Below are 23,983 nucleotides of genomic sequence, written 5' to 3'. Positions count from 1 at the left end.
GAAACTATTATGCATGCTCTGATCACTTGTCCATGTGCTAGCAGAGTCTGGTTCATCTCCGATTTCAGCATAAGTTTTTCAAAATAAGTCTTTTATTGATTGGCTTCTTTTATGGTTAATTGATCCTCAATCTAAACTCCCTGAGGATGATCAATGTCTTTTTGTGGCTATTTTATGGTCTCTTTGGACTAGTAGAAACAATTTCATCTTCCAAAACATTAGGGAAAACCATACTACTGTCCTTGCTAGAGCCAGAGCTATGCTCCTCACTAGGAAGACTAGTTTGCCTGTCTCTACTGCTATCTCTGTCAGTATTTGTGATAAATGGATGCCTCCCTCTATTGGTTGGATTAAATGCAATACTGATGGTGCTTTTGATATTATCTCTGGAGAAAATAGTGCAGGGTATGTGATGCGAGATTTCTCAAGAAAAGCAACCTTTTGTGCAGCCTTAGCATTTGAAGTATTTTCTGCTGAGGAAGCTGAAGCAAGAGCCATCTGGGCGGTACTGAAGAAAGCTTTGGAGCAACGTCTAACTCACATCATCATAGGAAGCGATGCAAAGTCCCTTATCGACCAATTTTCTGCAAGGAATTTTGAGGGAAACTCGCGTACGAATGCTATTTTTAAAGACATTCAGTTTTTCTCTTCTAAGTTAGTTGCCTGTATCTTTACATTCCAACCTCGTTGTTGTAATTCTGTAGCTCATGAACTTGCACAGTGGGCTAAAAACAACAATTCTACTATGCACTGGTCTACCCCTCCTGTCTGGCTCTTACCAACAGTCGAGGAGGACCATTAGCCTTAATGAAGGCCTTCGTCTAAAAAAAAAATGTGTCTACCGGTACCAAGGCTTTACATGGACATTCCACACAAGCGAAGGCGAAAAAGTCAAGGGAAAATTAGGCGCAGGCCCAAAAAAAATAATATTCTTATTGTCAGGCCCACAATTAATTTTAGATACCGTGACACCCAAAATTATCCGAAATTATTAAGAATCAATACATTAATCGTTATGCATACTATTTTTTCATATGCATCCTAATTTTCAGGGGTATAATTGGCAACACAACTTGGATATAACATATCTAAAAATCCGCGCCTTGGAATTTAAAATTTTTATATCGTTGGAAATCTTTTTAAGAGAGCTACACGACGAGTACAAACAACAATATCAAATTTTTATTTTTCACGAAAAAGTCGGAGGTGATCATCGTTTTAGGGAAAATTTTCGAAAACTGACTACATATTTATTATGCAGCCTCCAAAACAGATGCATAACACATTATGCAGACGCATAACGAATTATGCAATCATTTTCTCGACTGCATAACAAAGTTATGCATCTATAACGAGTTATGTAACCATTGTTTTGGTTGATTTTAGTCCGTACATAAAAAAATTGATGCATAATTGGTTATGCAACCATATTTAAGGATGCATATCAAGTTATGCATCCATTTTCTCTATGCATAAAAGATTATGCAACAATTTTCTCGATGCATAATGCATTATGCAGCCGTATTTTGGATGCATATCAGGTTATGCATCCATTTTCTCGACTGCATGATGCATTATGCATCAATTTTCGATTTCACACAAAATAACAAAGATGCCAGATAATGTGTTATGCATCCATTCTTTGACTACATGACATGTTAAGCCCTCATAACAACATTATCTTCTTCTTCTTCTTTTTCCAAGCTCAAATAAGCTTTATTATTATTCCCTGTATTTTTTAAATCTCAAATTAACTTTTCTTCATGTTCTACTTGATTGAAACAATTACAAAACCCTATCTCCATCTCAGAACACATCTCAGATTCATCTTCTCAATCATAATACCTAATTAAAAAAAACCCATTCATACATCTTTCAGAAATAACAAACAGCAAGATCTCGATTCATCTCATAACATCACCTCAAACCCTAATTTTCGATTTAATTCATCTATTGTTTCCAATCTTCATGTGATTATACTGTCTATCAATATTATTGATCGTAAGTCACAGTTGGGAGGAAGAAAAGAAAAATAATTGAAGAAGAAATTCCCGTGAAGAAGAAGAAGAAGATAAGATACGAAGAAACCAAATTTTATAAATTGTGGGTTTGGGAGAAATTTTCTCACGAAAATTGGGTGCGCGCATGAACTTTTCCGCCTGTGGGTTTCACGGTGTAGAAAATTTGTAGAATGGATCTCCCCGTGGTTTTCACAAAAATCAATTTAAAAACAATATATCTTTCACAGTTGAAATAATTCAAACAGTATTTTATTACCGATAACTTTACTCTGGAGTCTGTTGTCTGTGCTGCTCTGCATCTGGTAGATCCATTATCATCCATCATTCCACAATGGAAACCTTCAATTTCTTATCCATCTCCATATTCATCTTCTTATTGTTCCTTCTCTACAAATTACTTAATAAACCTGCCAAAAACTTGCCACCAAGCCCACCATCGTATCCAATCATAGGTCATCTCCACATCCTCAAAAAACCCCTTCACAGAACTTTCCATTCTCTCTCTGACAAATTCGGTCCGATCCTCTTCCTCCGACTTGGTTTCTGTCGTGTGCTTGTCATCTCATCTCCATCTGCGGTCGAAGAATGTTTATCCAAAAACGATACCGTATTTGCAAATCGTCCTCATTTCTTAAGTGGAAAACACTTTGGTTACAACTTCACTGCACTTGGTTGGGCTCCTTACGGTCAACATTGGCGCAATCTACGACAGATTTCTACTATTGAAGTGTTTTCTTCTCATAGCATTCAATCTTCTTCGAGAATTCGTAAGGAGGAAATCGAATCTGTTATCAAGCAATTGGTAGGAAGATTTAATGGCGGTGAGGGGGGATTTGTGAAGGTTGAAATGAAATCATTGTTTTTAGAGTTGGTTTTTAATATAATGATGAGAATTGTAGCTGGGAAAGAGGTTATAGATTATGGAAACGATGAGAACAAGAAGAAGATTGAATTGGATAATTTGAGAGAGATTTTTGTACCAAACATGTCGATGAACTTGGTGGATTTATTTCCAGTTTTGAAGTGGATTAATTTTATAATTGGATTTGACAAGAAATTAGCATATGTACATAGAAAACGAGACGCATATTTGCAAAATTTGGTTGTGGAGCGTCGCAAGAAAAGAGAAAATGATCTGAATCTGAATGATGAATGCGAGACGAAGAAGGTGTTCATCGATGTTCTCTTGAAACTGCAAGAGACTGAACCTGGCCAATACCCTCAAGATATCGTCAATGGACTCATTGGGGTAAGTAATTATCTTCTCACATTTTGTCACTTGGATAGGTAGTCGTTTAGAAAACAGTAAAATAGGTTTTTTACAGACACAGAGGAATCAATAGCTTAGGCCACTGGTAGTTCTTTAATAGCAGTGAAGATCTTTACAGATTTTATAACTTGGGTCCTGACCTGTACAGGATTTGGTTGCTGCACAAAATCATAAATGTTGATTCGATTAAGTGTGTATTACAACATTTTGTCATTGTATTCTCTCGTGTGCAGATATTTTTCACGGCTGGAACAGACATGTCGGCCCTTGCAATGGAATGGGTGATGTCGGCGCTGTTGAAACATCCCGATGCGTTAGAAAAGGACACGGCCGAGATTGACCTTCACGTTGGAAATCATTGTCTTCTAGATGAAAATGATCTTCCAAAGCTACCATATCTCCATTCTGTAATCAACGAGACATTGCGATTATATCCGGTTGGTCCACTATTAGTACCACATGCGTCGTCGGAAGAGTGCACGGTAGGTGGGTATAAAGTACCTCGTGGGACAGTTTTATTGACCAACGTTTGGGCAATACATAGAGATCCAATGTTGTGGGATGAGCCATTGAAGTTCAAACCAGAGAGATTCATTGATGCGTTGGAGAAAGACAAAGATGGAAAGTTATGGAGTTCTAGTTTTTTTGCCATTTGGGATGGGAAGGAGAGGGTGCCCTGGGAATTTGATGGGGATGCAATTAGTAAGTTTGGTGTTGGGTAGATTAATTCAGTGTTTTGAATGGGAAAGATTTGGAAACGAAGAAGTGGATATGAGTGAAGGGCCTGGTCTTACCATGCCAATAGCTAAGTCTTTGGTAGCTGTGTGTAAACCTCGTCAAGCCATGATGGATTTTCTCACCAAAAATTTAGTTGCCTCAGGGAATTAACTTGAGATTTGTAGACTTGTAGTTGTTCTTATTCTGACATTTTTTTTTTGTCAATCAACAATTTCAATTTGTTCAAATCAAAATGTGATTACATGATCGCTTACAAGAATAACAAAAAACATCAAGATACAAGATAATAAGAACCCTAATACAAATGAAGATATCAATTACAAGTAAATCACGAAGAGAAAGACCCATATACCGTAAAGATACCAAATTTTTGTAATTGTAGTAGGGAAGGTGATAGGCCTCGAAAGGGTATAGAAATTATGCGCAATGAAAACGGGCCTACAGTAATACCGCAAGTGCACGGTCGTCAGTTGTAGCTCGTGCAAGTACGGGTCGATCCACAGAGATCGGGTGTGTTTTGGATTGTTCTAGCTAATTGGGTTCCTAAATTGCTATTGGGCTTAGAAGCCTTTTGGCTTAAATTGGGCTTTGAGTGCTAATGGGTTTGTTCACAATAAAATGAACTGAGCTTGGGCTCAGTTGGTCTTTGAAGTGTCAATGGGCTTTGGCCTTAAACTTAGGCTTTTGATCAAGCCTGAATTGGATTGGGCTTTAATGAATTTGGGCTTTGGTTTTAAACAACTGGGCTTTGGTTAAGCCCACAGTTGACTGAATTGGGCTTCAGTTTGAAGTGAGCTTTGGGCTTGAGTGCACAGCAATGAACTGAATTGGGCTCAGCTGGCTTTGGCAGGCAGCAGCAGTAGCAAGACTGCACAGCAGAAGGGCAGCAGCAGCAGTGAGCAGCAACAGCAGGGGAAAGCAAAGAAAGCAGCAACAACAGAGTTGCAGCAGCAGAGAAGGCAATGCAGCAGCAGAGAAGGCAATGCAGCAGCAGCACAAGTGCTGCACAGCAGCTGCAAGGCAGTGGAATAAGAGAAGCAACAGAGTTGCAGCAAGCCAAAAGAAGTAGCAGCACTAGAAGTAAATCAGCAAATGAAATGAACATGGAAGTAAAACAGTGACAGAAACAAAGAACAAAGCAACTACAAGCATAAAACAGTGCAAGATGAACCAAGGCCTAAGCCAAGGGCAGGGGTGATAAAGAAACTGAAATGAAGCAAGGCTAGACTAAGGCATTCAGGAGGTATACTAAAAGAATGGGAAGAGAACTAGCTTGCTATGAGCACTAGTTTCTCCCAAAGCTCAATCAACACTGCAACCTAAGCATACACAAGGAATGGCAAGAAAATCAGCTTGCTATGAGCACTGATTTCTTCCATTGCACAATTAGTTCAAAGCTTCACAGATACCTAGCCTAGCATTCCATCAATTGTGACAGCAAATTAAACACAACATTACACAAACATTACATGGCAGTGAGCAACAACACATGTTAACAGGACAAATGTAACAGGAATGAATTGGAAATCAAACATGAAATTAAACAAGCACATAACATTAACAGAACATAACATAAGCACATTTAACAGTGACAAAGCAAGAAATTAAAACATACACATTTAACTGAAATTGAACTGAAACATGAACTGAGCTGAAACTGAAAATTAACAGGACATGAAAGTCCTGGATGTTGGCTACTCCAAGCATAGTTTTTACATCATACTCACACCCATATATATACCCACAGACAATTAGGGTTCTACCCATTTTCACCCAAAAATTCCCAAACTGACAGAGCTAGGGTTTGTGATTACTCACCCAATTTGACACAACCACTCCATTGTGATGTCGACCCATGCTTCTATTTGTTCTCCTGTATCACCTCCATGCATCAATTGCTTCTCTAGCACACGTTAATCCATCAACCCATAACCTAGGGTTTAGGTTAGGTAATGAGTTGATGGGATAAAGGGCTAGAATGATGGGGGAAGGTGTTCAATCACGTGTAGGATGATGACGGAGGTGGTATGGTGGTGTTTGGTGGCGACAGGGAGAGGTGGCGATGATGGTGGCGACAGTTGCAGGGTGATGGTTCTGCAGAGGAGGGGTGATGGAGGAGATGGCTCGACTGTTTGGGAGAAGGGGGGTGTTTGGTTAGGTGGTAGGGTTCGGTTGCTAGGGTGTTAGGCGGATCCATCGAGTTTGATGTTCTGCGACGCTGAGTCACTGGATGCGAAGCTGGTAGGTAGATCGGACGGTGATGTGAAGTGAAGCTTGTAGCGACCGTCAGATTTTTTGATACAACGAAGTTAACGGCTCTAGATGGGGTTAGGTGTTGTAGTGTAAGGCGGAGATATCAAACGTTGATGAACAGCAAGGGAGCGACCGTTGGATTCAACTACCATCTAATCTGAAGGCTTGGAATTTCAGCGCTGTGGTGCTTGGCAGAGACTTCAGATTTTGATGCTCTATGAAGGAGCGACCATCGGATGCTTCTGGGAACTGATCTGACGGCTGAGAACGGAGGCGTTTTTGTGTGTAGAAAATGAGGTTGTGCGCACCATTCTTCGCGGCTTCCTTGCGTGATTTCTCCCGGCTTTTCACTACTTTTCTGCTCCGCAAATCATCCAGACTTTATTTGGTACCTAAAAATGCAAAATTAATTAAGAAAAATATTTATTCTTAAAAACAAGGAAAATACAGAATATGGGATAAAATGTAGAATTAATGCACAAAAGATGAGTTAAAATGCCAACAAAAAGGGATAAATATATACAATATTTGGCACTCATCAAATACCCCCAAACCTGAATTTTACTTGTCCTCAAGTAAAACAAAACTAAGGAAATCCTAACTATACCACTGTCGCTGGTCTCTCGAATGCATTTAGCGTATGCACTAAGCCTTTTAAACCACTAAGTGTCCCTAGTGGACGAGTGAAGTCTCGTGAAGGTTTACCAGAGGTGTGCCTACAAAACCTAAGGACAAAATATAAGCTCATATTCCATCAAATGTGACATGTGCAAAACAGTTTAAGCTCACAGCAAAATGGAGATGTCAATCTAGCTATCGAAGGCACAATCCTAGCACTGATAACAAAAAAAAGACATGTGATAAGAGTGTAAAGTGTATCTACACATGTGTAAAGAAGGATCTGAAGTCATGACTACTAATCACCAAGAGATAGTTTCTCAGGCTAAGAACTGAGGTCGAAATCTAGCTAGCTGTCCGGACTTTACGAGAATTGTGAATGAGTTGGAGGTATTTCACAATTACTCGCGTTGTACATCAATGGCATACACCCTCCTTGCTTACAACACAAAAACACAAAAGATGACTATTTACATGACTCTTATTTACATTGACTATTCTCTTTTATTTTTGGAACAAGAGATGATGGAATACTTGATTTTTTTTTTTTTTTTTTTTTTTTTTTTTTTTTTTTTTTTTTTTTTTTTTTTTTTTTTTTTTTTTTTTTTTTTTTTTTTTTTTTTTTTTTTTTTTTTTTTTTTTTTTTTTTTTTTTTTTTTTTTTTTTACAAGGAAACACTTTTGATACATAACAAAAAGAAACAAAAGATTACATGACACTTTGCAAGAGGTAGCCCTTTTTGATGCACCCAGTTAAATTCGATGGTTGTCTTTCTTAATGTAACCTCCACCTTCTATCCCAACCAACCAAAGAACAAGCTAGTCAAGTTTCGTTCAGTATTCTAAAGTGATTGGCAATCGTAACTTCCTATCAAACACCTTGAAGATCGAGGCCATACATGTATTGGTAGATCGTGCGCGTGCAAATTTCTTATCACTATGTGAATTGTGCTAGAATCAGGGTGCCTAAATATCTAGACTAAGACTCCTAATAATTACATATTTGCACAAGAGTCAACATTTCAAGGTAAATGAGCTCCATTTTTATGATTTTTTAATTTTTAATTTTTTTTGAATTTTGATTTTTCAATTTTTTTGGAATTTTTCAATTTTTTTTTAAAAAGAAGAAGGAGTTCGTTTTCAATTATGGCAAATTATCATGGTATCTACTCTATACCCCCAAACCTAAACTAAACATTGTCCTCAATGTTTCAAAATATGGAAAGAATTAAAATGCAACATATGGAAAGGGACATGCTGAGTAGAGTAAAAGGAGAGAGAATACCCGATTTCGGCGAAAGCAGAATTAAAACTCCGTTATTCAAGGCAAAAATCCAACATATTTCAGCCGAGATCATATTGGATTAGCAAAATATATACAAAAGGAACAAAAGGGTTTTTAAGAAATTTTATCTACTGGATTATATACAAAAAAATCACCATACACTAACAATCTAAAGAGTTGAGGATCAACCCAAAAGAAAAAGTGTAGAGACAAAAACTTGGCAGGCCTGGAAAAGGGTATAGAAATTTTATCCCCGGGCCAAAAACTTGGTGGGCCCGGAGATATGTATAAAATGAAGCGCAATGAAAACGGGGGCCTACAGTAATACCGCAAGTGCACGGTCGTCAGTTGTAGCTCGTGCAAGTACGGGTCGATCCACAGAGATCGGGTGTGTTTTGGAGTGTTTAGCTAATTGGGTTCCTAAATTGCTATTGGGCTATGAAGCCTTTTGGCTTAAATTGGGCTTTGAGTGCTAATGGGTTTGTTCACAATAAAATGAACTGAGCTTGGGCTCAGTTAGTCTTTGAAGTGCAAATGGGCTTTGGCCTTAAACTTAGGCTTTTGATTAAGCCTGAATTGGATTGGGCCTTAATGAATTTGGGCTTTGGTTTTAAACAACTGGGCTTTGGTTAAGCCCACAGTTGACTGAATTGGGCTTCAGTTTGAAGTGAGCTTTGGGCTTGAGTGCACAGCAATGAACTGAATTGGGCTCAGCTGGCTTTGGCAGGCAGCAGCAGTAGCAAGACTGCACAGCAGAAGGGCAGCAGCAGCAGTGAGCAGCAACAGCAGGGGAAAGCAAAGAAAGCAGCAACAACAGAGTTGCAGCAGCAGAGAAGGCAATGCAGCAGCAGAGAAGGCAATGCAGCAGCAGCACAAGTGCTGCACAGCAGCTGCAAGGCAGTGGAATAAGAGAAGCAACAGAGTTGCAGCAAGCCAAAAGAAGTAGCAGCACTAGAAGTAAATCAGCAAATGAAATGAACATGGAAGTAAAACAGTGACAGAAACAAAGAACAAAGCAACTACAAGCATAAAACAGTGCAAGATGAACCAAGGCCTAAGCCAAGGGCAGGGGTGATAAAGAAACTGAAATGAAGCAAGGCTAGACTAAGGCATTCAGGAGGTATACTAAAAGAATGGGAAGAGAACTAGCTTGCTATGAGCACTAGTTTCTCCCAAAGCTCAATCAACACTGCAACCTAAGCATACACAAGGAATGGCAAGAAAATCAGCTTGCTATGAGCACTGATTTCTTCCATTGCACAATTAGTTCAAAGCTTCACAGATACCTAGCCTAGCATTCCATCAATTGTGACAGCAAATTAAACACAACATTACACAAACATTACATGGCAGTGAGCAACAACACATGTTAACAGGACAAATGTAACAGGAATGAATTGGAAATCAAACATGAAATTAAACAAGCACATAACATTAACAGAACATAACATAAGCACATTTAACAGTGACAAAGCAAGAAATTAAAACATACACATTTAACTGAAATTGAACTGAAACATGAACTGAGCTGAAACTGAAAATTAACAGGACATGAAAGTCCTGGATGTTGGCTACTCCAAGCATAGTTTTTACATCATACTCACACCCATATATATACCCACAGACAATTAGGGTTCTACCCATTTTCACCCAAAAATTCCCAAACTGACAGAGCTAGGGTTTGTGATTACTCACCCAATTTGACACAACCACTCCATTGTGATGTCGACCCATGCTTCTATTTGTTCTCCTGTATCACCTCCATGCATCAATTGCTTCTCTAGCACACGTTAATCCATCAACCCATAACCTAGGGTTTAGGTTAGGTAATGAGTTGATGGGATAAAGGGCTAGAATGATGGGGGAAGGTGTTCAATCACGTGTAGGATGATGACGGAGGTGGTATGGTGGTGTTTGGTGGCGACAGGGAGAGGTGGCGATGATGGTGGCGACAGTTGCAGGGTGATGGTTCTGCAGAGGAGGGGTGATGGAGGAGATGGCTCGACTGTTTGGGAGAAGGGGGGTGTTTGGTTAGGTGGTAGGGTTCGGTTGCTAGGGTGTTAGGCGGCTTCATCAAATTGGATGAACAGCGAGGATGAGCCGTGGGATATGGAGCTGGTAGGTAGATCGGACGGTGATGTGAAGTGATGCTTGTGGCGACCGCTAGATTATATAATACAACAAAATCAACGATGCCAGATGGAGTTAGGTGTTGTAGTGTTAGGCGGAGATATCAAACTTTGATGCACAGCAAGGGAGCGACCGTTGGATTCAACTACCATCTAATCTGAAGGATTGGAATTTCAGCGCTGTGGTGCTTGGCAGAGACTTCAGATTTTGATGCTCTATGAAGGAGCGACCATCGGATGCTTCTGAGAACTGATCTGACGGCTGAGAACGGAGGCGTTTTTGTGTGTAGAAAATGAGGTTGTGCGCACCATTCTTCGCAGCTTCCTTGCGTAATTTCTCCCGGCTTTTCATTACTTTTCTGCTCTTTTCGCTCCGCGACTCATCCGAACTTTATTTATTACCTAAAAATGCAAAATTAATTAATAAAAATATTTATTCTTGAAAACAATGAAAATACAGAATATGGGATAAAATGTAGAATTAATGCACAAAAGATGAGTTAAATGCCAACAAAAAGGGATAAATATATACAATATTTGGCACTCATCAAATACCCCCAAACCTGAATTTTACTTGTCCTCAAGTAAAACAAAACTAAGGAAATCCTAACTATACCACTGTCGCTGGTCTCTCGAATGCATTTAGCGTATGCACTAAGCCTTTTAAACCACTAAGTGTCCCTAGTGGACGAGTTGAAGTCTCGTGAAGGTTTACCAGAGGTGTGCCTACAAAACCTAAGGACAAAATATAAGCTCATATTCCATCAAATGTGACATGTGCAAAACAGTTTAAGCTCACAGCAAAATGGAGATGTCAATCTAGCTATCGAAGGCACAATCCTAGCACTGATAACAAAAAAAGACATGTGATAAGAGTGTAAAGTGTATCTACACATGTGTAAAGAAAGATCTGAAGTTATGACTACTAATCACCAAGAGATAGTTTCTCAGGCTAAGAACTGAGGTCGAAATCTAGCTAGCTGTCCGGACTTTTCGAGAATTGTGAATGAGTTGGAGGTATTTCACAATTTCTCGCGTTGTACATCAATGGCATACACCCTTCCTTGCTTATTACAATGAAACAACAAAATGACTATTTACATGACTCTTATTTACATTGACAAATCTCTTTTTATTTTTGGAACAAGAGAGGATGGAATTGAACAAATACTTGATTTTTTTTGTATTTTTCTGATATTTTTTTTTTTTTTTCTGAATAAATACATCGTTTTTTTTTTTTTTTTTTTTTTGCAGGAGACACTTTTGATACATATACAAAAGGAAACAAAATATTACATGACACTTTGCAAGAGGTAGCCCTTTTTGACGCACCCAGTTAAATTCGATGGTTGTCTTTCTTAATGTAACCTCCACCTTCTATCCCAACCAACCAAATAACAAGCTAGTCAAGTTTCGTTCAGTATTCTAAAGTGATTGGCAATCGTAACTTCCTATCAAACACCTTGAAGATCGAGGCCATACATGTATTGGTAGATCGTGCGCGTGCAAATTTCTTATCACTATGTGAATTGTGCTAGAATCAGGGTGCCTAAATATCTAGACTAAGACTCCTAATAATTACATATTTGCACAAGAGTCAACATTTCAAGGTAAATGAGCTCCATTTTTATGATTTTTCATTTTTTAATTTTTTTGAATTTTTTCGATTTTTTCAAAAGAAGAAGGAGTTCGTTTTCAATTATGGCATATATCGTGGCATCTACTCTATACCCCCAAACCTAAACTAAACATTGTCCTCAATGTTTCAAATATGGAAAGAATTAAAATGCAACATATGGAAAGGGACATGCTGAGTAGAGTAAAAGGAGAGAGAATACCCGATTTCGGCGAAAGCAGAATTAAAACTCCGTTATTCAAGGCAAAAATCCAACATATTTCAGCCGAGATCATATTGGATGAGCAGAAAATATATACAAAAGGAAATTTTACTAACACATTATCTACAAGAAAATTTGGTTTTTTTAATGGGATTGGACTTTTTGGAAAAAAATTTGGTTTTGTTGGGAAAAAGACAAATTTTGGTTTTGATGGGAAAACGAAAAAGAAAATTTGGTTTAAAAATGGGAGCAAAGTAGAAATTTGGTTTTAAAAATTGGGAGCAAAAGATTTTTTTTTTTTTTTTTTTTTTTTTTTTTTTGAAAAAGAAAATAAAATTTGGTTTTTGAATGGGAGCAAAAGAAAATTTTGGTTTTTTTTTTTTGGTTTTTTTTTTTTGGTTTTTTTAGAAAAAGAAATAAAATTTGGTTTTTGAATTGGGAGCACGCCCACTGTTGTCCTCTAATGGAATGGAAGGAAGGCTGCGGCTCAAGAAACACTAAGTTTTAATTTTGAAAGTTTAATTTGGCCCAGTTGGTTAAGGCCCGACGTTTGTTTTAAAACTTTGGTTTCGAGGTCCACTCTTGAGTGGAAACAAGCCCACAATCGGTTACAAGCTCAGCTGGGTTTAAACCCAGAGTCCAAAATACAAGTCCAATGAAAGAATTTAAACAAGCCCACAATTAAAAAAAAAAAAAAAAAAAAAAAAAAAAGCCCACAAATAAATTATTACAAACCCAACAGAAAATAAGAGAAGCCCAAAAATTGGCTTTAATATTACAGTCCACAATTAATAAATTGGAAGCCCACAATTCGGGTTCTCTTAAATGGGTTACCTTTTAAGCACAACCCAGCTGCTCTGATATTGTTGCAAAAACCCAGTTGGGTTTTGGTTCTTTTCCTTGATGGCGTCCCAGCGGAGGAAAAACAGGTTCAGATCAGCAGGTCCAACAGCAAATGAAGTGAAGCAGATGCAGATGCAAATGCTATGCAGTGAAATGCAAAATAGCTAAGAAAAACTACAAGAAAAACACAGCACCAATCCCCGGCAGCGGCGCCAAAAACTTGATAGGCCTCGAAAGGGTATAGAAATTATGCGCAATGAAAACGGGCCTACAGTAATACCGCAAGTGCACGGTCGTCAGTTGTAGCTCGTGCAAGTACGGGTCGATCCACAGAGATCGGGTGTGTTTTGGATTGTTCTAGCTAATTGGGTTCCTAAATTGCTATTGGGCTTAGAAGCCTTTTGGCTTAAATTGGGCTTTGAGTGCTAATGGGTTTGTTCACAATAAAATGAACTGAGCTTGGGCTCAGTTGGTCTTTGAAGTGTCAATGGGCTTTGGCCTTAAACTTAGGCTTTTGATCAAGCCTGAATTGGATTGGGCTTTAATGAATTTGGGCTTTGGTTTTAAACAACTGGGCTTTGGTTAAGCCCACAGTTGACTGAATTGGGCTTCAGTTTGAAGTGAGCTTTGGGCTTGAGTGCACAGCAATGAACTGAATTGGGCTCAGCTGGCTTTGGCAGGCAGCAGCAGTAGCAAGACTGCACAGCAGAAGGGCAGCAGCAGCAGTGAGCAGCAACAGCAGGGGAAAGCAAAGAAAGCAGCAACAACAGAGTTGCAGCAGCAGAGAAGGCAATGCAGCAGCAGAGAAGGCAATGCAGCAGCAGCACAAGTGCTGCACAGCAGCTGCAAGGCAGTGGAATAAGAGAAGCAACAGAGTTGCAGCAAGCCAAAAGAAGTAGCAGCACTAGAAGTAAATCAGCAAATGAAATGAACATGGAAGTAAAACAGTGACAGAAACAAAGAACAAAGCAACTACAAGCATAAAACAGTGCAAGATGAACCAAGGCCTAAGCCAAGGGCAGGGGTGATAAAGAAACTGAAATGAAGCAAGGCTAGACTAAGGCATTCAGGAGGTATACTAAAAGAATGGGAAGAGAACTAGCTTGCTATGAGCACTAGTTTCTCCCAAAGCTCAATCAACACTGCAACCTAAGCATACACAAGGAATGGCAAGAAAATCAGCTTGCTATGAGCACTGATTTCTTCCATTGCACAATTAGTTCAAAGCTTCACAGATGTATCTAGCCTAGCATTCCTTCAAATGTAACAGCACATTAAACACAACAGTGAACATGTAACAAACATCAACAGGAATGAAATGGGAATCAAAACATGAAATTAAACAAGCACATAACAAGATACATTTAACAGGATACTAACATGACAGGACATAAGCATAACAGGAATTAAACACAACATGAACTGAAATTGAGCTGTAACTGAAAATTGAAAATTAACAGAACTTGGAAGTTCTGGATGTAGGCTAATCCAAACATAGTTTTTTACATCATACTCACACCCATATATATACCCACAGACAATTAGGGTTCTACCCATTTTCACCCAAAAATTCCCAAACTGACAGAGCTAGGGTTTGTGATTACTCACCCAATTTGACACAACCACTCCATTGTGATGTCGACCCATGCTTCTATTTGTTCTCCTGTATCACCTCCATGCATCAATTGCTTCTCTAGCACACGTTAATCCATCAACCCATAACCTAGGGTTTAGGTTAGGTAATGAGTTGATGGGATAAAGGGCTAGAATGATGGGGGAAGGTGTTCAATCACGTGTAGGATGATGACGGAGGTGGTATGGTGGTGTTTGGTGGCGACAGGGAGAGGTGGCGATGATGGTGGCGACAGTTGCAGGGTGATGGTTCTGCAGAGGAGGGGTGATGGAGGAGATGGCTCGACTGTTTGGGAGAAGGGGGGTGTTTGGTTAGGTGGTAGGGTTCGGTTGCTAGGGTGTTAGGCGGATCCATCGAGTTTGATGTTCTGCGACGCTGAGTCACTGGATGCGAAGCTGGTAGGTAGATCGGACGGTGATGTGAAGTGAAGCTTGTATCGACCGTCAGATTTTTTGATACAACGAAGTTAACGGCTCTAGATGGGGTTAGGTGTTGTAGTGTAAGGCGGAGATATCAAACGTTGATGAACAGCAAGGGAGAGACCGTTGGATTCAACTACCATCTAATCTGAAGGCTTGGAATTTCAGCGCTGTGGTGCTCGGCAGAGACTTCAGATTTTGATGCTCTATGAAGGAGCGACCGTCGGATGCTTCTGAGAACTGATCTGATGGCTGAGAACGGAGGCGCTTTTGTGTGTAGAAAATGAGGTTGTGCGCACCATTCTTTGCGGCTTCCTTGCGTGATTTCTCCCGGCTTTTCACTACTTTTCTGCTCTTTTTGCCCCGCGACTCATCCGAACTTTATTTATTACCTAAAAATGCAAAGTTAATTAATAAAAATATTTATTCTTGAAAACAATGAAAATACAGAATATGGGATAAAATGTAGAATTAATGCATAAAAGATGAGTTAAAATGCCAACAAAAAGGGATAAATATATACAATATTTGGCACTCATCAGAAGGATGATGGTATAATCCGGAATCGATTCTGACCATTTAATCTGATTTTCTTCTTCTTCAATAAGAGATACTCCTATAAGAAAGGAGTTATTTGCCCAAAATCTTGTAAATCCAAACGAACCCGGATGCCCTAAATCCTTTGGATTGAATATGGATTCTAAGCAATACCGTGTTAGATTGTCGATGTTCTTGAATCGAGAATAACAAGTTACCAACCAGTGATCAAGGTTTGAATAAATCGCTCTCAAAGCGAAGAGGAACTCGCCCAAATGGCGAAGAAAAATCGCTCCAAATAGCGAAGAAATATGCCAAATGACATCAAAAACAAAAGAAAACTACTTTTGTTCGATTAAAAATTAAAAAGAAAAAGAAATCTTGCTCAGATCTGGTCCAAAAAGGACCAAATCTGAGCAAGAAATTAATGGAGGCTAAGGTTGTTTTTTTTTTCCTGGGAAGAGGAAAGGAAGGAGGGATTCTTATTCTGACATGATCCCCTGAAATATGAGACACCTTCAACAGATTATGTCTCTCATTCTCATGATGAACAATAACATTTGAAAAGTTGCTCGAAGTGGAAACTAATACATTATTATCTATATTAAGCGAGAACAAAATAAAATCCGGCACTGTATTCCAATGTTGTTTATAGAATGCTTGCTTCCTTGCCTCTTTAGCCAGCTTGTCTGCTACCATGTGTCCATCCTTATGAACAAAAAGCATCCCCAACTTTTTAGGAAATTTTTTTGCTCTCGCGCTGCTAGATAATTTTTGATCTAGCAGCACTGTGTCCAATTTCACGTGACATCAGCAAACCAGGAATTTCACCACAGTTAACTTCCATTTTTTTAGGCGATTTTTTCCTACCCGTTTATTTACCTGCCGTATCTTTAGAATATATCGAGATATTTTATACCCTAATTAGATATGTATGTATATTTTTCCGCGCCAGATTATATTTTTGGCTCGCGGAAGAATCTCTAAATAGACAAAAAGTTACAGAAACTAGAGGAACTGCAAACTCGCTATTCCTATCCAGTTGAGATCAATATATGTCAGATTGCCTAAAGTACAGGTGTGTAGTCATTACATTAACATCTCTTTATAGAACTAACATATAAATGGCTTTGTTTTCTGTTTTCCATGTCCATTTAGGATCTCATTGGACTGGCATAAATTTACATAAGATTCAGACATACAAGAAGTAACACATAGTGATTTAGAAGTAAAAGAAATAACCCTTTTCAGTTCCATACCACCAAGTGCTTTGGAGGTTGATAACAATAGCATTGGTTCCTCAATACGAGTTAGCTCAACTCTCCAACAAGATCTTATGAAGTCAGTCCCTTATTACTGTCTACAACTTCTTGAGGTATATACTCAAACTATCTCCTGCGAAATAAAGATGTTGTTAGTAACCGCATATATAACATAATTATCAACTATCATGATTTTTCTAGGAACCAATACCACCGGAAGGTGAAGGAACCCATAATGCTGTTGAAAATGTCCAATTTAACGAGAGATTTTTAGCACTTGTGTCTGAGTGATGCTATTCGAATCGGATGTAGTATCACATGTCCAGTATTATGCTCTCATGTGTCACAGACGGTGCTTCCGAGTCACGCCAATCTACTGTTTGACTTTTGATATGGTTTAAAACTTGCAATGCGACTTTATAAGGACAAAGTTTTTCTAAGAGATTCCAAACCATATCTTTTTTGTTCATCTTTTCTTTGAATTATAGTTGCTCAATTTCTTACAGTGAGTCTGCATTATACCCCTGCGTACATAGTGAAGTAAGTCACTGGATTCATGGTGCATTTTCAGTAACCAGACTAGAATTCCTTATGGATTAAACCAGACTCGAACTTGTTGAACATTAGCAGTCCATTGACAGGAAAAAACTTACTTACAGCTGCACCATCGCCCATCCTTTCCTCCCCTCATATATAGTATCTCTACATTATCTAGTTTTACAAAGCTGGAAAGGCATGCGTATGCTTCAGTTGTCGCGAGTAAAAAGAAGAAAATTTTCGATATAAGATCCGAATAAGCATATTTGTTCTCTACGACAGTATAAAAAGGAAAAAATTATCCTTAGCGTCCAAAATTTTAAGATACGGCAGGTAAATAAACGGGCAGGAAAAAATCGCCTAAAAATGGAAGTTAACTGTGGTTAAATTCCTGGTTTGCTGATGTCACGAGAAGCCAAATAATTGGACACGGTGCTGCTAGATCAAAAATGATCTAGCAGTGTGAGAGCAGAATTATTTCCATCTTTGAACATATTAGAGGCCTGTGTAAAAAATTGGAAAGATTTTTGCTCTCGCACTGCTAGATCATTTTTGATCTAACATCACCGTGTCCAACTATTTGGCTTCTCGTGACATCAGCAAACCACTCTGATACTAAAGTCTGGGCCTTAAAACTAGGCAAATGCACGTCCATTTTTCCTTACAAGCATGCTCGTGGAGCATGATGCAGCTAACTTAGCTTCCACACCTTTCCAACTTACCCTTGTTCTACAAAGGGTATAAGGCCATTGAGGCTAGTGCCGATGCATTATTTCATGCACCACTGGCTCTCGAGTCCTTTCTAGGCATAAATGCCTTGAACTTGCACATAAGCCTTTGTAATCCCAATTCCACCTTTCTCACCTAGCATAAGAACTGCTGAAAGCATGCACTTGTCTTCCTCGTACGTGGCAAGAGTACATCAATCAGGCTCATGCCGTACTCTTCTTAGGCTTATGCAAACTCCACTAACTTGCATATTGATGTAGCTTACCTCCTTGGCCATTCCCAACTCGCACTTGGTGCATATACCAACTCTGTGTAGCTTGATAGGCAGTATGAGCATCCAGTGAATGACATGCAACTAGTCTCATCAAGTATGGCCACAATCATCTCTTGCATCGCATCACCGAGCCAGATGATATGAGAGGCCAATATGCCGCAATCATCTCTCAATTAGATGATATAAGCGACAAAGTGCTGTATTCATTGCGGCTGCCTACGTATTCTTCCCTACTCTAAAGGGATCAAGCACATACCGCAGTTCATCCTCGAAGGGACAACAACTTAAGACAACTTGTTTGCAAGGCCGTGGCCAAGCAATAATGGTAATGACCTAGACTGTGTAGGCCGTTCTGTCAAAATGCATCCAAGTGATGCATATCTAGTCCTCGGCATGGCATAGTGATGTCCATGCTTAATATGCTCCATTGGCAAGGCTACACAACCATAAATGAGGCCTAATCATCATTTATGCTCTTTCGGCTAACCTATGAAGCTTACTTGGTGCATGGTTCACATATGCACCTTTAACCAACTACCCCTCCATATATATGTTTTAAAGACATTTTTACAACTTAAATTAGGGGAGGAAAATAACTTCACCAAATCCAACTTTTTCACTATTCATGGTCGTTGCCAGGTATTTTTGAATACCGACCAAGATGGATGTACATTCAGTTCTGTCTCACATGCCAATTCCATCGTCCGACCATAATGGCTGAACATTTCCTAAGCCAGGTCCAGTGAAGGGCCGTGAAGGATGTACTTCCGGCTTTGGCCCATAGGTCACTCCAATGTCCAGCCAGGATGGCTGTACATTGCCAAGGCCATCCTGCTCTGACCTATTGCAACACAGTAAAGCGATATTGACCATAGGCCAATAAAACGGAAATGTGCTATGTTAGCACTAGCTTTGCTCAAGGCCATCTACCCAACTGGCCTAATGCACCATTGGATGCGAGATTGGCCCTTGGCCAACATAGCTTACAACTTGTACCCTCTTGGTGTGATATTGGTCCTTGGACAATATGTCTTCGCATTGCGCCATACTTGGCGCCATATTGGTTCTAGGCCAATGTTCCTCTTAACACGCAACGAAACTTGAGATGAAGCTTCATCTCATGCCATGGCGCATCTTTGAGCATGTGCCATGCTAAAAACACGGGGTGTTACAACATATGAACACTCAAAGAATAAGTGTTTTAAAGATTCACTAGGATGATTACAGAAAATACAGTACTTTTCATTATCAGAAGTTATGTGTTCTAACCTTTTCCTATCCAAAAGAGCATTGTGGATATATTTTCATAGAAAATTCTTGATTCTTTTGAGAAACATTCATCTTCCAAAAAGGTTTCCAGTAAGGAGCAGAAAAAATTAAAGAAGACAGTGCAACATGGTTATGCAATATGTCATAAAGAGATTTCTCAGTAAATATTTCATCAGTAATTAACGACCATCTCAATTGGTCATAATTCAAAGATGGAACTGGTTTGTGAAGATTCTGATTTCCGAAACTCTATCAGCAATACAAGAAGGAAAATTGTGTGCAACTTTCTCGTGGTACCCCTGCTAATCCGGTAACTCCCTTTAGCAATTATGAGTGTGTGCAGAATCATTATTTAAAAAAAAATGGAGTCTACATTTACAGTTTACATTGAGATTCCATACATACAAGTGTGAAGGCAAAACAAAACCAATTTAAAAAGAATATTCTTCCCCCGTTGAAATAATTTTTTATTTATACAGTACTTTATGCACCGATAACTTCACTCTGCTCTGCATCTGGTAGATCCATTATCATCCATCATTCCACAATGGAAACCTTCAATTTCTTATCCATCTCCATATTCATCTTCTTATTGTTCCTTCTCTACAAATTACTTAATAAACCTGCCAAAAACTTGCCACCAAGCCCACCATCATATCCAATCATAGGTCATATCCACCTCCTCAAAAAACCCCTTCATAGAACTTTCCATTCTCTCTCTAACAAATTCGGTCCGATCCTCTTCCTCCAACTTGGTTTCTGTCGTGTGCTTGTCATCTCATCTCCATCTGCGGTCGAAGAATGTTTCTCCAAAAACGATATCGTATTCGCAAGTCGTCCTCATTTATTGGCCGGAAAACACTTCGGTTACAACTTCACTGCAATTGGTTGGGCTCCTTATGGTCAACACTGGCGCAATCTACGACGGATTTTTACTATCGAAGTATTTTCTTCGAATAGTGTTCAACATTTTTCGAGTATTCGTAAGGAAGAAATTGAGTCTGTTATCAAGCACTTGGTAGGAAGATTTAGTGGTGGCGAGGGATTTGTGAAGGTTGAAATGAAATCACTGTTTTTAGAGTTGGTTCTTAATGTAATGATGAGAATTGTAGCTGGGAAAAAGTTTATTGATTATGGAGACGATGAGAGAAAAAAGAAGATTGAATTGGATAACTTGAGAGAGATGTTTGTACCAAATGTGTCGATGAACTTGGGGGATTTTTTTCCGGTTTTAAAGTGGTTTAATTTTATAATTGGAATTGACAAGAAATTAGCATATATACATAGAAAAAGAGACGCATATCTGCAAAATTTGGTTGTGGAACGTTGCAAGAACAGAGAAAATGATCTGACTGATCAATGCGAGTCGAAGAAGGTGTTTATCGATGTTCTCTTGAAACTGCAGGAAACTGAACCTGAACAATACCCTCGAGATATCGTCAATGGACTCATCGGGGTAAGTAAATTATCTTCTTGCACTTCCTTACTTAGATTGATGGTCGTTTGAACAGAGCCACACACACAAAACTTAAACCAACTTCAACTTCAAGCCAAACTTGGGGGGGAGATGGATTTTTTACTGACCAAGTTAAACCGAGGAACTTATTCTTAGGTTAGTGTCCCTTAAAACATGAGCGCACATCCAACTTCTAATGCCCTTTTACAATTCTAAGCAATCTAACTGCTATTTAAAGCTTTGACCATACTGACATTGCTCAGCCCACATAATCGATTCATAAGCAGCCACTGCTTCTGCTACTGCCGGTTTGCTCTATGCTCCTTTGAGTGTACCTACATCAGAAAACATAATCAGACCAGTAGCCATGCATTTAGATGCTTTAACAAATGAAGCATCAAAGCTGATCTTAGTAAATCCGTCAGGTGGAAATTTCCATGATTTAGGATTTCTAGTTCTAACAACCCTTAGATTCGTGTCAGACCGTTTTCCTAACATTTTCCTTCCAGCGAGCTGTATCCTTATTGGTTCGGCTAACTATATCGGTACCTGCATTTAACGTTATAAAATACATCTGCACAACGGTGTTTCAAAAATTTCACATAATGAATCTGAATATGATCAAGAGAATTAGAAAACCAACTAGCTATCCAGTTAATAAAGCTCAAATGTAGAGTTATATTAACACAACAAACTCCCATAGCAATCCAAATCTGTTTATTAACCTAACAGTCTACAGTCTATGAACAGGTGTCGAAATGATTTTCCTTTGCAATAATAATTTCCACTTATCTCTCCATATTGATACATTTCTACCATCACCCACTTCCGAATAATAATTTTCCTTTACAGTGTCTAATCCTATACATATCCTCTTCCAGACGCATGAACCTTGTTTACTAACATCATGCAAGGGATTGGTATTAGGAAGATACTTGTGTTTTAACACTCTAACCCAGTTTGGCTAGGGGGGATTTATTTAATTCCTCAGTATTGAGTATTCTTAATGTTGAGACCACCTAGGTTTTTTGGCTTAGTAATTGTATCCCATTTTATAAGAAGTAAACCTTTTTCATCTTGATTTTTATTCCACTAGAAATTCTTCTGAATGGAATCAAGCCTATTAGTTAACTTCTTAGGCATTGGAAATGCAGCTAAATGATGAGAGGCCAGGACCTTAAAATTTTGGGAATACTAGCCTGCTAGGGAGGCATGTACGCGCTTGTTTATAGCCCTTCAAACTTTTGGGAATACTCTTTGTTACAATGTGGGTCAGCAATTATTTCCTTACACTGACGAATCCTACACCCTTTAAATGCATAACCTCGTGGGAGTGTTCCGGCAGCTAAACTAGTTCTCTAATATAAAAGCTTAGGCCACGGGTAGGTAGTTCTTCATTAATATAAAGATATTTAAAGATTATGTAACTTTGGTTGCTGTACATTGCTGTCCAAGATCAGAAATGTTGCTTCTTCTTACAACATGATAATGGTCCATCAATTGAAAAAAAATAAGACAAGTATTGATGATTCTTAGGTTACTTTTGCCTGGTCATGTTACATGGTTATATCCAAGCCAATTTTTGGTTTTTGAACGCGTCTTACAGCATGTTGCCATCGTATTCTCCTCGTGTGTAGATATTTTTCACGGCTGGAACAGACACATCTGCCCTTACAATGGAATGGGTGATGTCGGCGCTGTTGAACCACCCTGATGTGTTAGAAAAAGTCATGGTCGAGATTAACCTTCACGTTGGTAATCATCGTCTCCTAGATGAAAATGATCTGCCAAAACTACCATATCTCCATTCTGTAATCAACGAGACGATGCGACTATATCCGGTAGCTCCACTTTCGGTACCACATGTGTCGTCGGAAGAGTGCACAGTAGGTGGATATGGAGTACCACGTGGAACAATTTTATTGACCAACATTTGGGCAGTACATAAAGATCCAAAGGCGTGGGATGATCCAATGGAGTTCAAACCAGAGAGATTCATCGATGCGTTAGAGAAAGATAAAGAAGGAAAGTTATGGAGTTATAGTTTCTTGCCATTTGGGATGGGAAGGAGAGGGTGCCCTGGGAATTTGATGGGGATGCAATTAGTGAGTTTGGTGTTGGGTAGATTAATTCAGTGTTTTGAATGGGGAAGACTTGGAAATGAAGAAGTGGATATGAGTGAAGGGCCTGGTCTTACCATGCCTATAGCCAAGCCTTTGGTAGCTGTGTGTAAACCTCGTCAAGCCATGATGGATTTTCTCACCAAAAATTTAGTTGACTCGGGGAATTTTATTTGAAATCTTTGTTACATAAAGGAAAGGGTAGGTGACCTTTTGTTGTATTTTTTGATCATGAAAAAGTAATCTTTTGTCAAGCGTGAAGTACTTGGATCAATATTGATTTTCCGATGGAAGTTTTAGTGGCCTTGCTTTGACTATGGTTCTATTGATAAGCTTCACTAGAATAATCGGGCACAAAAAGTAAACCTGTAAATGGCGCGCCCAAAGTAAATGGAAATCGTCACTGAGAAAAGATGAAGAAGAAAGTGAATGGAAATAACTGGTTGTCTTTTCATTATCGGTTGTTTTAACAGATTGTAATTCATTTACTTCAGTAAAAAAATATGATTGAGTTGCAATTTTTTTATTGTTTGACGAGAGGGAAGAGTTTATTAGATGAAAAACTATACAAGCAATTAGCAATGTACAATAATTACAAGGGGAAAGGAAAAAGAATGCAAATCATGATCAACCCTTGACGGCTTATTCCGCAAGACTGCTAATGGGGGTGTACCAACCCAAAGGCAATTGGTTTTTTGTCCTATATATATGTTGGTACACCCCCAAACAAAATGGTACCCCATTAGCAACCTT

The 23,983-nt window shown here is 38.9% G+C and overlaps 2 protein-coding genes and 1 pseudogene across 3 annotated transcripts; all 3 read left to right on the top strand.

The window, feature by feature from the left end:
• The first annotated feature begins 259 nt into the window (after positions 1-259).
• Positions 260-802, top strand: LOC113359780. Its single transcript, XM_026603361.1, has one exon. The coding sequence runs from the start codon at positions 260-262 to the stop codon at positions 800-802; it is 543 nt and encodes a 180-aa protein (XP_026459146.1).
• Positions 803-2,280: 1,478 nt separating this feature from the next.
• On the top strand, positions 2,281-4,208 carry LOC113356923 (annotated as a pseudogene).
• Positions 2,290-23,745, top strand: LOC113356924 (isoflavone 3'-hydroxylase-like). Of its 2 annotated transcripts, XM_026600162.1 has the most exons (3): positions 2,290-2,323; positions 20,173-21,110; positions 22,748-23,745. In XM_026600162.1, the coding sequence occupies exons 2-3, from the start codon at positions 20,202-20,204 to the stop codon at positions 23,405-23,407; spliced, it is 1,569 nt and encodes a 522-aa protein (XP_026455947.1). In that variant the 5' UTR covers positions 2,290-2,323; positions 20,173-20,201; the 3' UTR covers positions 23,408-23,745. The 2 variants fall into 2 exon arrangements, with proteins under 2 accessions (XP_026455947.1, XP_026455946.1); XM_026600161.1 differs by lacking the exon at positions 2,290-2,323 and having other exon boundaries at positions 20,147-21,110.
• Positions 23,746-23,983: the final 238 nt, after the last annotated feature.

This window comes from Papaver somniferum, chromosome 3 (assembly GCF_003573695.1).
Source record: "Papaver somniferum cultivar HN1 chromosome 3, ASM357369v1, whole genome shotgun sequence".
Lineage (NCBI taxonomy): Eukaryota > Viridiplantae > Streptophyta > Magnoliopsida > Ranunculales > Papaveraceae > Papaver > Papaver somniferum.
Note: the sequence above shows the minus strand (reverse complement) of the source record. Positions and strands in the feature narration are given on the sequence as shown.